A 14,548-nucleotide genomic window follows, 5' to 3' on the forward strand; every position below is an offset into this window, starting at 1 on the left:
CACTACACAGATGCACTACAGAAGCCAAGCTCTCTGTTTTGGAGTAAATGTATGCACCCCCCCAGCTACAGAGGGACAAAAAAACTTGCCTTGTAGGACATGGCTGACTGTAGTAGCTTGACTACTGTGCAGATTCAGCTACCCAAAAGAGCAGGTATTTTGTAACGTGATTACCACATGGTCTGAACTCCCCAGGCTGGCATCACCTGGTGTTCTTCTCTCCTCCACGCTCCACCAGACCAGCACGCACATCTCAGCGTACAAACACACATCCTTCAAAAGCCAAGATAATGAGCTTGAAAACAGAGGTGTCTCCACTGGAATCCTTATGAAGCTTTTGGTTGTTTTGCTAGCATGCAAACACTGTGTGAGCAGAATGCTATTTCACACTTCCCTCTGCTGCTAAAACCCTGGCATCCTGCTCCTAAACACTGTGCCTTCTAAATAAGACACACTGTCCTCAGAGAAGGACACTCCCCTGGAGAAGAACACAGTAACCGAGAACTGGAAAAATCATAAACAAACACTCCTTTCTGTGCCCTAGTTCTCCAGGCAATTCATACTAACTAAATTTACATGGCAACAGCAGAGAGGGGCTTGGATCATTATTACAAAATTATCTCCTTCTGCCTAGTTACCTGCTCATCTCCCATCCTGCTGGCTACTGTGGCACTTACTGCAATAAAAGATGCTGTTTTCCAAGAAGTACTGTTGTAGTTGGACTGGCTGATTCCTGCACAGATCCAGACAGATGCAAGTAGCTTCACAGTGAGAAGATCACTATTCAATGGGTTTATGGTTTTACATTTGGCAGGTCTATGAAGCAAGAATCTCGTCACAGTTCACGTCATTCTGAATCATCTAAGTTCCTTACAATGTTGAGGATGTTTATGCAATTAAGTTTCACAAATTTAAGATTTATTTTTTGATTTAAGAGTAAGAATTGGGAATTAGCATTCATTCTGAATAAGAATTTCTACTGCTAGACATGAGATCATCTAAGGCCAAATGGAATGTTTATATGCCACAGTAACACACAGTGTTTTAAAATCTAAATTTCCTGATGGAAACTTACTGAAACTGGTAAATGGAGGCAGGTACCTCACAAGACTAATGGCTGGGTGTATCAAACAAAAATTCCTGAAACATTCCTAGAGCACCCAGCCGCTAAAATTTGATTGTAACACAATAAAATAACACCTAACCTTCACATAAGAGTAAAAATGACAGAAATGGGCACCTGTAGTATTAAAGACAAGCATTCCAAACAGGTAAATTCCCTAATTAGCAATGTGTCTAGTGACATACACAGTGGACAAGGATTTAACACACTGAAGGAAGTACCATGAAAATCTCAGCACTGAAGGTCTAATCCAAGTGCTGGGAAGAGTGCTGAGGTTTAAACAGCAACACTTGCGTTGTCATGCATAGTAGAGGGGTTCGATTTTCTAAACTTTTTCCAGAATGCTGGGATACAGTAATAGAAAAAAAAATGTTTTACACAGCTAAGATATTTTTGACATTAAGAGTACAATGCTTGAGAATGTAAATGCACAGGATATTAAAAAAGTATCAGTGTCAGTTACAGTAATTTTCTTCAGGAAAAAAATCCTGCAAATTAATATACAGTCGGACTATGTGTTCACCACTTTGGATTCTAAATATTTAATGGTTACCATCTTTCTGCTATACAACTATTACATGCACATTCCAAAATTACTGCCAATTTATTAACTTTTACTACTGAAATTTAGAAATGAGGTAATGTATGGGGATGAAAAGTACATGTCTCAAAGCAATGATTCACCTTATTTTAGAGCAAGGCCTCATTTTTGTGGCTTACAAAACAATGTTTTTTAAGGCCCCGACACAGGACAGGTTATGTTGCTAAAGCATCATATGAAAAGTGGTAATATTCAGTAACAGAGACAGAGTCTTGAAAAATCATGGACCAACCCAACATTCTCTTAACATTAATTTTATAAAATACCTTACATGAACAGATAAAGAACTTGAGCATACATAATAACCAAAATTTAAAAAGAATGTTGAATAAAATATAAATTAATTGAACACATCACTAAATGTGCCACATTAGACAAGTTTATAAAAGGCATTTTCAGATAAAATAGTTATTTGAAAGAAAATCCTTCAAAATGGAAACTGCTGAAGTCCTTTTTCAAGAAGTCACTCCTAAAAGCGCTATATTCCAGGTCATCAGGTAGCACCTGAATGTGCTTTGAATATGGTGTTCATTTGCTTCAAAATTTGTCAATATTTAAGACACAAATTTCAGGTCAGAGTTGTCAGTGCAAAGTAAAGCTTCAAGCTGAAAATGAGAGAAATACAACAGAAGAAATGATCCTGGTACAAAATTTCCTAAATTCACATTGTAAAAAAACTGTGCCAGATGCACTCTTGAGATACTGGACATTAACAAATTTTACCAGTGGCCATTTTAGGGTTCCAGACAAGCCATTAACATGGCTAATTATATTAGTTTCCTTTATCACAATTTAAATTTTTCCTACGCATAGCCTTTGGCAAAGATCTGTGCTGCGGATGTCCACTTGCTCTGCCCAACTTCTGATTCAGCCAATTTGCTTAAAATGCAGTAACTTAGCTAAAAGGAGAGAAAAGGTGAGGCCAACAGACAACACAAGGATGGTCTAAAGACTTCAAATGTTTCTGAGTTTAACCAACTTTGTTCACCCAAGCACTCATTCAAACCAGTCTTCCTTGAAGTTATGTAAGTGCATAACACACTGCCAGGCTCAAACCCTTAAGTCTTTCAAAGGTTAAAAATATGTTTAGAGAACTATGTCTTTAGAGAACTAGACTGCAGCCAGATTAATTTATTTTAAGCCTATTAATTCCTGCAGAGTAAACATCAACACTCTAGGCAAAGCAATTTTGCTGTTTGACTTTAACCAGAACAGGTGTGAAACAGTCTGCACATTCCACTATTTAGAAGTGCTATTAGCACACTCATTTAAAGATTAATGGAAATCTTTTCAAGTTACCACTCAAAATACTGCTAATCAAGTTTGGTTTTTTAACACATAATAAAGAAAAAGTGTCACTGGTGGTCACAACCAGAAAGAAGGAAAACTTTAAAAACCTTAATCTATCAGGCAGCAGTTCCAGCCTCTAATTGAAATATAAGGATGTAATTCATACTAAGCTGCTGCATAAAAAGGAGAAAATGAGTTCTTCATTACAATTCAAAATTTCAAAACTCAATCTGCAGATTGTTTGTTCGTCCTTGTAAAGTGCTCTTTTTTTCATCATTGCTATGCTGGCAGTTATGCTAGAACCTCATTTCAGTAATTCCAGTACAACCAGAGTGTATAATTTAATAGCCTGAATCATTTTCAATTTACAGCTAGCTAAAATGCTACAGTGATGTTGCAAACAAACCAAATGAGCAAGAGGGTTCTATACTTTACAAAACTTTCTCCCAAAACAGAGGAAAGTGATTAACTTGAGCCAAAAGCCCAGACTATAACTTACACCAAAACTTTTCCTAAGCTGTACTTGAGGAATGAACAATTACAGAAAGATGTACAAACTCAGTAGCATTTGCTCATATCCAAATGCTGCAGCAGCTCTTCCCTATACCCTGTATTCTCCTGATCATCCTTTTATCACTGACACAGATTGACAATATCCATATTATGCTTTGTGATGCTACAAAATAATTAAATTAGTTTTAAGAACAAATTTTTTCATGAAACAATGGGACTTTAAAATAGCAGAGTAATTTCCAACGGGTGTTCTCAGTTACTTCAAATCCTGCAGTTCAGCCATGTGCTGTCTTCAAAACATCTTTACAACAAACACACTGGCTGATGAGATCTGATCCTGTAAGTGATATAAATTCTAGCACTTGTTCAGAGTGAAAGAGAACACTAACAGCTGAAAGGGAATAATTAATATATACCTCACACCCAGCCTGGCACACTGAAAATTTTCATATACTCATCACATATCAAAATGAGAAAAATATTCTAAATACCACGGTTTTTTTTTTTATTTGTTCAATATTATAAGAACAAAAATTTCAAAGTTTCCTAAAAAAAACCAAGAAAGCAGCAATCTTAAGAATTTTTCTGGAAATATTTGGACTCAACTTGAACATACTCAGAATAGAATTGTCTTCTCTCTCTTTTTTTAAAATCAGGAAGATTTAAAAATTGGCTTGCATCAACTTGGGCTCAAAAATAAAATGTCAAAGTTTGGAGTATCGCTAATCAAGTAAAGCAAAAATATATTTCCAACTAAGCAGCTGGAAAGTGACTGAATGAATTTGGGTGTTCAACACATCCTTGAGGATTATGAAGTGTACAGGGGAGGGAAGAGGTTATTAAAAAACTTTGCAAAAAATATTGCTACAGTAGCATTAGGAATTAACAGTGCATCAAAGATTTAAAGTTTCCAAGTTAATACAAACTGATCCAAGCCACAATGAACCACAGGATAATCACTCAAACAAAACATTAAACGCATTCTACTTTACTGAATCTAGAACTGGAATTCCTCTGAATACCTTTAATATAATTGAAAAAGATTCCTTTTAGTCTTGCCATGAAGAATTGGTGCCATTAGTGTGTAATCAAAACACAGTATTATCATGTGCATTTGGATTTTTTTAAACATCTGCAATCAAATACTCAATTTTGAAAGAGATTTTACATGTGAGAACTCAGTATCACTGCTGCATGAAGTGTTTTATTTGTTGGTTGGGATTTTTTTGTGGAAACTGTATATAAAGACCTTGAGATTTCAGGTCATGGAATTCTTGTTAAACAGAAAGCTGCCCAACATTACTGTCAAAATACCTTTAAAAAGGCAGTTCACAGAATAATGTATTTTACATTCAGATATCTCCTCTCTCAAAAGCAAAGGAATCTCAGAAGAAAAAAAAAAATCAGTAGTGAAGGCCACATACTTTTTGCATTTGATGAGCTGAAATGCAAAAAACAATTAAAGCATCTTGTTAAAGAAAAAAAAAAAGACCAAAAGAAAAACCGAACTCCTGGAAAGTGATGATTTAGTTGATGGAGTGGTCAGCATGGAAACTGTTGGGAATGCTACAGCAGAACTGACCACAAGTACAAGGGAATATGAACAGGACATAGTACAGGCACAAACTAGAAAACTGTAACTTGCCAACTTGTAAACAAGAAAAAGCATTTCACAGATTAAAAGTTCTAGGGAAGTAAACTTTTTTTAAATTATTTTGTAAGTTCAACCCTGATTTAAAAAAGTATGGCTAGCAAAAATACATAAGCCTCAGCATATTTATAAGTCTTGATCAGAGCAGCCAGGAGCCTTTGATAAACGGCTGGAAACAAACACCCTTCTGCTAAGGATGAATAAAAATATTCCATTCTGTTCTTCCTCTCATTCCCCAATCCACATGTGTATCTGCAGAATTCATATGCTCCAAGAAAATCTTGATGCTGCTATAGATTGAGACGCGGGGAGACTGGTGGAGGAAAACAGACAAACTCTCTTAAAATACTGCGGGCCACATCAACATTATTCTGGGCAATTTCAAGTGCCCTCTTGACTTCTTCAAAGGAATAGCCCTCTCCCATAAGTTTTGCAATTTTTGCATCCACATTTTCCATGGAACTGTCAGAGCTGTGTGCTTTCCTGTGATGCATTTCTGGTGCAGTTCTCCGAGGAAGTGGTTTAGGGGGCCTGGCTGGTGCTTGTGAACCATCTGTTTCAAATAAAAGAGATAAAAATCATTATAAATTGGCCTAAGACTGTGTTATAATTGGGGCTGGTGAAACCCCATGAAGCCGTTTTAAGAGTAAAATTGTAAAGGAAATTGAAGAAATATTTTAGTTTACCAATATAGGTCATTTTAAAATTTTGACAGAAGCTGATGTTCTCAAGAATGTCCAAAATGGAAATAACGTAGCAATATACTATTTTAATAATAATATAGGAACATGCAATTTACAATTTGGATTATTGAAAGTTGGAACAAAAATAAAGTATGATGGAACAGGAGAAAGAGTGAAAACAGCCAGTCAAACTCTTAAAGGCTTTCCACTCTCAACCGACAATTTGAGAATATCTGAGTTAAAAAACAAAGCAACAAAACAAACTAACAAAAAACCCACAAACAAATAAAAAGCCCAAGAAAAAAACCCTACAAAAACAAACAAATGAGCAAAACCTAAACACAAACTGGATTACAATTTTATTGAAGACCCTAAGTTGTGTCGAAGAGGAATTCAGACAAAGACACCTGAAGGAGAAAAATCCTTATTGGTCCACTTTCTAAATTCTGTTCATTCAATTGCTACTCATGTCATGCACAGCAGCTAAACATAAGTGCATAAGTATGTGGTTTCTCCAAAAGACCTCCAGCCCTATTACTCCCCATGATGAGAACAGAACACACTCCTTTCTCTCCAGTGCCCCTATGGGAATATCTCCTGGTTTCTTATCTTCTATAGAAAGGTTACCTTCACAGTTAATGCTGGTGACTAAGAATCATGATGTGCTGATGAAAAAAAGCTAATATTCAAACTTGCTAATCTTCTCAGAGTCAAGAGTTCTGTGCTCAAGTAAACTTGGTACTTTACTGAAACGCCTTTATCCTCACTGATTCCACAATAAGAAGCTTAAATACAAGCAGGCACAGTGCAGAAAACACTTTCAAGAGCAAAGCATCTAAAAAATTAAAAAGTCTTTAATCCTTCAAAAATGGTTTTAACAAGTCCTATCAACAGTGACTTTGATAGATAAATTAGAGGAATTTCTGGCTGTGATACTTCCTGTTTACTTACACTGAGAGCAGTGGCATTTTCCAGTGTTAAGTACTTCAGAGACTGTTCTTTAGGCATGGAAGAAATGTTATATATACAGTATTCTTGTTGTAACCTTATCATAACACTGGACAGAGAGAACTATAATTCAACCAAGTGCATTAAACACTTCAGATAAATAAAAGCAGTTCACACAAGAGCATGTTTAATGCAGGTGTATTTTCCTTTCAAGTTAGTTTTTCCATCAATTTGGATGCATGTTGCTATAAAATTTAATTTCACTTCTTAACTCAGAGAGTTAATATTACCTTTAGAAAGATGGTGATATTCCACAGACAAACGGATGAAAGAAATTTGATTAAACATTTACAGTAAGGGGCTGACACCTACAGCTACTAAGGGCTACTTTATATTTGTTTTGATTTTTTTCTCTCTGAAGATAAAAAGAATTATGTAAATTATAAACATTCTGAAGCAGATCCAAACCTGCTATGAAGGTGTGGAAGATCCATGAAACACTTGTCTGAGAAATTAACTATAGCTCAGGAAATGTGGTTAATCAGTAAAAACTGAATCAGAAACAAGTTCAAATTTCTCACTTCACTTATTTTAGTAAACTCAAGACTGCAAAAGAATAATATTCTTTATCTTTAGAATAATGGCACATTATTTAAAACCAGTAATTTTTCTTTCACAAACCTTCAAGCTGTTTTAATATGTACATTCCATTATGAACTTCATTTCTATACAGTATGAAACAAAATTAAATTTACAAACTTTGCATTTTCCCCTGGGCTTGAAGTACAGAACAAATTCCTTATGCATAAATCAGATCCTTCCCTGTGCTTGTGTTACATGAGGATATTTTTGCTTGACTCAGCCTAATAAAGGCTTACAACTGAAGTTATTTCGTGTTTAAAATCTTCACTTCACTGAGGCTTTCTAACAAACCTTATTAAGCAGTCACATCATTTAGAAAGGTCATTTTTAATTCTGTCAGCAGATTTGAAGCACAGGCATTTTATTCTCACTACAGCAACATCTCTCTATAGCACAGATACTCTGAGATCTTCAGCGCTCTCAATTCCCGTTATTATTTTTTTAAATGCTGACATCTCTTTCAATATCTTCACATCCATATAAAATTTCAGCTAAAGCTGGGTATCATATTGGATCCTGAGCTTAAAGATCCTAAGCCTAAGCTGCATGTCCATCTGGACACTGAGATAGAGGTATTAAGCAGAACTTTTCTTCCCTACCTCCCATCCTCTGATGTTTCAGCCACCACAGATGTCTAACTAAGAATCCCAATAGATTTTCTAACTGTGCAATTCAATTAGCAGTTTCTACCACGAGCAGCTTCTTCCACCGCTCCCAGTTCTGTAATTCAGCACTAGATTGAACCCTTAGGTAAGGGGTTAGTACAATAGCAGACACAGGCTCATTTAGTAGGTATTTAAAAAGCACAGGGAAGTGGTGAGAGCTCTATGGCACAGTGGGAGAAGGCGGTTTGTAACAATGCCAACTGTCTGTTCCTCTCTGCTGGGAAATGCCCTTCTTTTCTTCCCTCACTGCTTCTTCTGGATTGCTCAGTCTTTCACCAACAGCCTGAGGAGCATCAGCGAAGCAGGTGACCAAGGCTTGCTGTGAAGGCCCTCTGTGAAACAGTAGCAAGCAACTACACCTCACCTAAGTGGGGTACAGGAACAAAGCACACCCAGGGGACACATGCTCTAAGGAACTCAGAGAACAGGGAGAAGGTGAGGGAAGGACCCACTGCACACGCTGCTCCATCAAGCTGTTAGGCATGATCTTTGTACTTTGCAATACTGTGGATTACAGTATTTCCTCTAGTGTTAACTGAAATAAACCCTGGAACAATATTCTTGTAAAAGAAATCCAAATTTGCAAGCAAGTGTCTTCATAAGGCCAACTGAGAGAATGAATAGGCAGCAGGCAAATATATTAACCAATCATTTGAATCTGTATCTTACAGAATAGCTAAGTTAGCAAAATAGAGCAGACATCAATTAGAGGCTTAATTTTCTTCTTCCTTTCCCTCGTATTATTGGCTGTGTTTAGGTAAAACACTCTAATTATTAGCAATATCATAGAATAATAGAATGGGTTGGGTTGGAAAGGACCTTAAAGATATTTTAATCCTGCACCCCCTGCCATGGGCAGGGACACCTTCCACTAGACCAGACTGCTCAGAGCTACATCCAATCTGGCCTTGAACACTTCCAGGGATGAGGCTTCTCTGGACAACCTGAGCCAGGGCCTCAGCATCCTCACAGTAAAGGACTTCTTCCTGATACCTCATCCAATCTCCTTCAGTTCTCCCTTGTCCTCTCACTGCCCAATCTTGTAAAAAGTCTCCTGCTTGTTCTACACTCCCCTCATGTACTGGAATGCCACAATTAGGTCACTCCAAAGCCTTTCCTTCTCCAGACTGACCAATTCAAATTGTCTCAGGCTTTCCTCACAGGAGAGGTGCTCCATCCCTCTTATCACCTTAGTGCTCTTCTCTGGACTCACTCCAGCAGGTCCATGTCCTTCTTATGCTGGTGCATTTCTCCAGGTAGGTCTCACGACAGCAGAGGTGCCAAATTCCCTCCTGTGCCTTGCTAGCCATACTGCTTTGGATGCAGGACAGCAGGATGCAATCCTTTTGGCTTTCTGGGCTCTGAGCACACGTTGCCAGCTCATGTCCAGCCTCTCATCCACAGCACCCCCAAGTCCTATTTCCTTTTCTCGCTCTTTTTGTACTAATTTTAAACAGTTGTATATAAGAAGTTGGAGAAACCGTGCCTTTAGGGGAGTGGGTTGCATGGCTGGGCACTATTTCTGAAGTGTTCAATACTGGGTATCTGAATTAGAATAAATTACTCGGTTGACTTTAAGGATTCAGTTAAACATCACTACAGCAATCTTAAAAACAGTGAAAGTGAAGCAGGGAAGTTAAAGCACTGCCCATGCTACTCTAGGAACCCAGTAGCTAAATAATAATTAGATTTTAGAGTGAACTCCATTTCTTTTTCAGCTAGTTCAGAGAATTACCTTACAAAAGCACTGAAATGAATAATTTCTTAAGCGAGCTGATTAGCTCAGAATAAATGCAAAAGCAAAGTTCTGAATACAGTTACACTCTCTACATTGTCTTTTTAAATCATAGATGAAGGTGAACCTGTTCATCCTGCAGCTCATCAGTTCTGTCCTTTGGAATTACTGACACTGTAAAAAACAACTTTCCAATTAAGAGAATGACATGATCTATCACATAGTTTTCATCTAATTGAAATTAAATGGAATATCTTGCTGCATATCATGCTGATTTAGAATGATATTCATAGCAAAAGCTGACACGTGAGTGTTTTAGAAGATAGCTGTGGGAAACAGATCGAAAAGTATTAAGTAGCACCAGAAAGCTCCAAGTTCTTAACTAGCAAGTATCTTGCAGTAATTTAGGAAAATTAAAAATGGTTCTATCACAGAAGTGCAAGAATTGCAGGAAAACTCCATAGCTTCAAAAGTAGTTACATCATTGTCATAATTTGCATTATAAGAGAACTCAAAACACCCTGAATAAATTGACTGAGCGTTTAAAGACAAATCCCTCACAATGCCACTTATAAAGCATTATAACTCTTTTCTTCCAACAATTGGAAACAAAAAGAGAAACAGCTATACTTGTAAAGATACCCTCCCAAAAGAGATAGTATTTATCAAAGGCATCACACTAATTCACAATTATGCTATTCATTAAAAAAATAAGTAAGCCTGAAGAGAGCTACAGAAATTTCCCACCATTTCAGCTGGAAAAATGTACTCTTTTTCCCCCCTCTACCTCAGCAGTATGAAAATCTGTATTTCTGAGAAGGAGACTGCAACTACTATTAAAAAATATATCTTTTTTTTTTCCACTTGGGAATGCTTCATTTGAACAATGGTGATTATTTCAACTGAAAGATTAGAGAAAAGTCCTTTTCTTTATGCATAAAAAGTCTCTACACAAAATTTTATCTATCTGGAGAATGATTAATGGTACAAAACATGCCCTGTTTTTTTCTTTGTGTGGTTTCTTCATACAGGAAAAGACTGCAGTTGAGCCAATCCTCTCCCTTCCCCAAGTATCATGCACATCCTAAAGAAAAAAAAAATTGTCTAAAAATTGGTGAAGGTACTTTGAAGTACAGGTAATATTGTTGTTGTTTTTATCCACTTAGTAGATTTCCTTTAAATTTAGTATTTTTGTTACCTGTAAACCATAACCAAAATTTCTTTGGCAGAGGAATTGTTTCTACTGTACCTGTTCCATTGAAAAGGAAGACTGAATTTTAAGTGGTTTTGATTCTTGCTGTTTTATTAAGAAACATCTTAAAAGTTTCTTAGAAATTCAGACAAACATATTAGCAAAAAAGACAGAAAATGATAATACTTTAGAGAGTTAAGCTACTAGTTTTTTGTTTAGGAGAAATAAAACAGATGGAAATCAGATGCTTGTGCTCCTTTCAGTACTTCTGATCTCTTATGAGATTGAAAGGTGTCAGGAAAATCTCTGCCTTTCTCAAAAAATAAGGAACACTATAACTGACATAGGCATTCAGTCTGGCAGCTAGTAAAATGGATGCTATAGTATATACACCTACACACAACAAGTAGCCACTTCTACCTCTATTGCAGAACTTAAGTCTGTTACCCTTTGATGATTTCATTCTTTTGTAAAGCAACATTACCATTGCAATTTGTTGAGCAGAACGACAAAAAACTCATTGGACTTTATGGATGAACGTTATATTCTTCACAGAATTGTATTTTTCTACAAGAACAGTTTTCTGCCTTACCTGAAGATGGAGGAAGTTGATCATAGTCTTGAGATGTCCTATTTGTTTTGACATTTTCTCCAGGTGCTCTCCGAGCAGGTGGCAAAGGAACATGACCAGTTACTGAGTCAAAATGGGGATCTGTGATAAAAGAATTTAAAAAGTGTCTTAGAAAAATCAGAATTACTATTTGAGGGAGGGCTCAAGCATAGACGGTAGGATTAGAGTAGCCTCCCATCATGCAGAGAAACCATGAACCCAGAGATGTCCTCTGACAGCACATGCACATAAAACTCCAAATTCAGCATTCACAGTACACGTGTAAATATGATCTGAAGTGACAAACACAGGAGCACAGCTCAAAGGTGGTCTGTCCTGCACTGACTGTGGTCTCTTCTCCTCACATCCATGAGGCACACCACCCAACCCTGATGCTGCTGGGATTGTGCCTGGCAAAGCATCGAAGAGGTTGCAGTGCCTGAAGCAGCACAATTAGAAACATCCCAGCTATTCAGTTTGCTTAGAGCTTCATTACACTTCTATGCTTTGCAGTTCACAAAGACTGCAGGGCTGATTTCCTATTCATACAGTCCCAGCTGTGGGTAAATATTACAGGGACAGAATTTGAAAAATTAGGTAAGTAAGAATTTTGATATATTGTCCACTTCTTTTCTTTCTTCTTTGGCTATCAAAGATGCTGCTGAGCAACTGGAGATCCATCCTAGATCTGGCTTCTGCTCTGGACTCAGTGCTTGCAGAGTATTTGTTTTGTATGTGAGAACAACTTTTCACTGGTGTTGATGATGAGATTATTATTCTAATCTGACAGGCTCTGATGGATAGCTGAGAAATCACCCTCAAGACTTGTATGGAAACCAATCATCAAAAACTCATCATAAATCTTCTAGAACAGATTATGTGACAAGATGTAAAGTGAGTAATATGGCTTTAGAAATACCATATGAATAAAAAAAGACCAATTCACACAACTATGCATGCCTAACTAGATGCAATACATTGCTAAGATTAATGAGAACTGCTGCTGCACGATTGTATTCCTTATGCAAATGTGAAGAACAATATATGGCTTTAGATACATATTCAAGGTATTTATTTTAAAGCTATTAAATGTTTTTTAACACTATCAGTGACATTCTTAGATTATTTGGAAGTTACACTTAAACATGTAAAACTCTGCATGTTTCTGGACACTGGGCACAGGCAGATGGAGCTTGTGTGCATCTGTGTGTGAGGGCTCCTATTTTTCCTCTCCATTCCCATCAGAACTGAATGGTGCAGTGTGTGTTTCTGCATCAGATGATACAATTGAGGCACCCATTCTGACTAGACTGCTGAAGTTGTTTTTCTTTTGAAGTGTACAAGATAAAACAACGCTGTACTTATGAACATCAACCTTTAAATTCAATTCTGTAGCATGCTAAGTCTTTTCACCTGGATGCATTCAGCAACTTAGATGAGAAAGTAACACACTGAGTTGAATTTGCATTACAAAATACACAAAGCTTTGGCAAATTACTCAGTGTCAGGCCTTGACTGACAGGAAAACATACATAATAAAAACATTCCATAAAAGGTCACTGCACTTCAACCTAAAGTAGCTCCCTTTCCCCCCACAGGGAGTTCCACTCACACAGGTCAGCCAAACACCAGAGAACCTGTCAGGCCATCATGCAGCTGCACATGACTGCTTGTCATTCACATTCTGTGAAACCATCACCTGTGAAACCATCACCAAAACATTTCATTTTATCCCTCCCCATAGAGCTTCTAAGAAAAACAGAGAGGGGGAATACAACATCTAACCCCACCACAAAGCAGATCATCCCTGAAAATATTCACAGAAAAGGTAAACTTAAAGATACCAACATCCTTTGAAAGCTTCCACAGAGAAAAAAAAAAATTAAAAATCACTTCACAGACATGTGCTATAATCCACAGAAATCCTACTGCAATCTGTATCATAATCAGCAAATTTATTCAACTTCATTAACCTAAAAATAAGACTCTTTTCAACTCAAACACAAAAATCATGAATTGTAAACACAGTTTTCATACCTTTTATAAGCAAAATACCAGACTGAATGTATCACAGTCATTTACAGGGAAAGATAGGTGAAAACCTGACTTAGCAAAAAGGTTATGAACCCTAGGACTTAGCAACTGTATTCACAATATAGTTAAGTAGCAAACTTTTACAACAGTTCTAACAAAGCAGAATATTCTTTTCTCTTATTTTACAACTTCTTTCAAAGTTTCAACTTGAAAATATCCCTCATGAATTATGTTTTACTATTTAAAACAAACTACAATTTACAAAATTTCTACCCTGATATAGACATATTGACTTCATTTTATGACTTTGCGATAATGAAAAGTGAAGTCTTTCTATTTTCTGAGTAGCTTCACCTCCACCATTTAAAATTTTGATTTTTTTAATATTTTGTATAATGACTTCTGAGGCCTGGTGACAACTTTAATGCTGAACAGATAAACTTCTGAAGTAAAGGAAAATAAAATGAAACATGCTGTTTCCCCTGTATTCCTACCAGAATGAAGGAACAGTTCATGTCCTGATGAGGGTCGGCTCCCTGAGCCAGCAGGTTTTGTGTGCTCAATCATGCTGTGCCGAGCAGGTGGTGGTGGTGGTGGGAGTGAGGGGGGTGAGTTATCAAATGCATCTTCACCTGCAGAATAGAAATGAATTATTAGATGAGCAAAACTTCATTAAGAACTGCAGAATAAAGAATAAAGCTTAAACTTTATTTTTCTCTGGCTGCTGAGGGCTTTACTCCTACAATTCATCTAAGCAGTTCAGTGACTCCAGTAATGAAACTGTAAACCTGACTGTTAATACCCACAGTCTTCTTCTAAAACATGCTCTGAATGACCTTTTGCAGTGCTCAGTTTCTTTGC

The 14,548-nt window shown here is 36.9% G+C and overlaps 1 protein-coding gene across 2 annotated transcripts in view; it reads right to left on the reverse strand.

The window, feature by feature from the left end:
- Nucleotides 1-1,649: 1,649 nt before the first annotated feature.
- Nucleotides 1,650-14,548, reverse strand: part of CBLB (Cbl proto-oncogene B) — a 129,078-nt gene continuing 116,179 nt past the window's right edge. For both annotated transcript variants that reach the window (XM_066572021.1, XM_066572022.1), the window contains 3 exons: nt 14,182-14,319; nt 11,636-11,755; nt 1,650-5,731 (listed from right to left, as the gene is read on the reverse strand). In XM_066572021.1, coding sequence (XP_066428118.1) covers nt 5,469-5,731; nt 11,636-11,755; nt 14,182-14,319 — 521 coding nt within the window. In that variant the 3' untranslated portion in view covers nt 1,650-5,468. The remainder of the gene's footprint in view (nt 5,732-11,635; nt 11,756-14,181; nt 14,320-14,548) is intronic.

The sequence above is a fragment of the Molothrus aeneus genome, chromosome 2, assembly GCF_037042795.1.
Source record: "Molothrus aeneus isolate 106 chromosome 2, BPBGC_Maene_1.0, whole genome shotgun sequence".
NCBI classification, from domain to species: Eukaryota; Metazoa; Chordata; class Aves; order Passeriformes; family Icteridae; genus Molothrus; species Molothrus aeneus.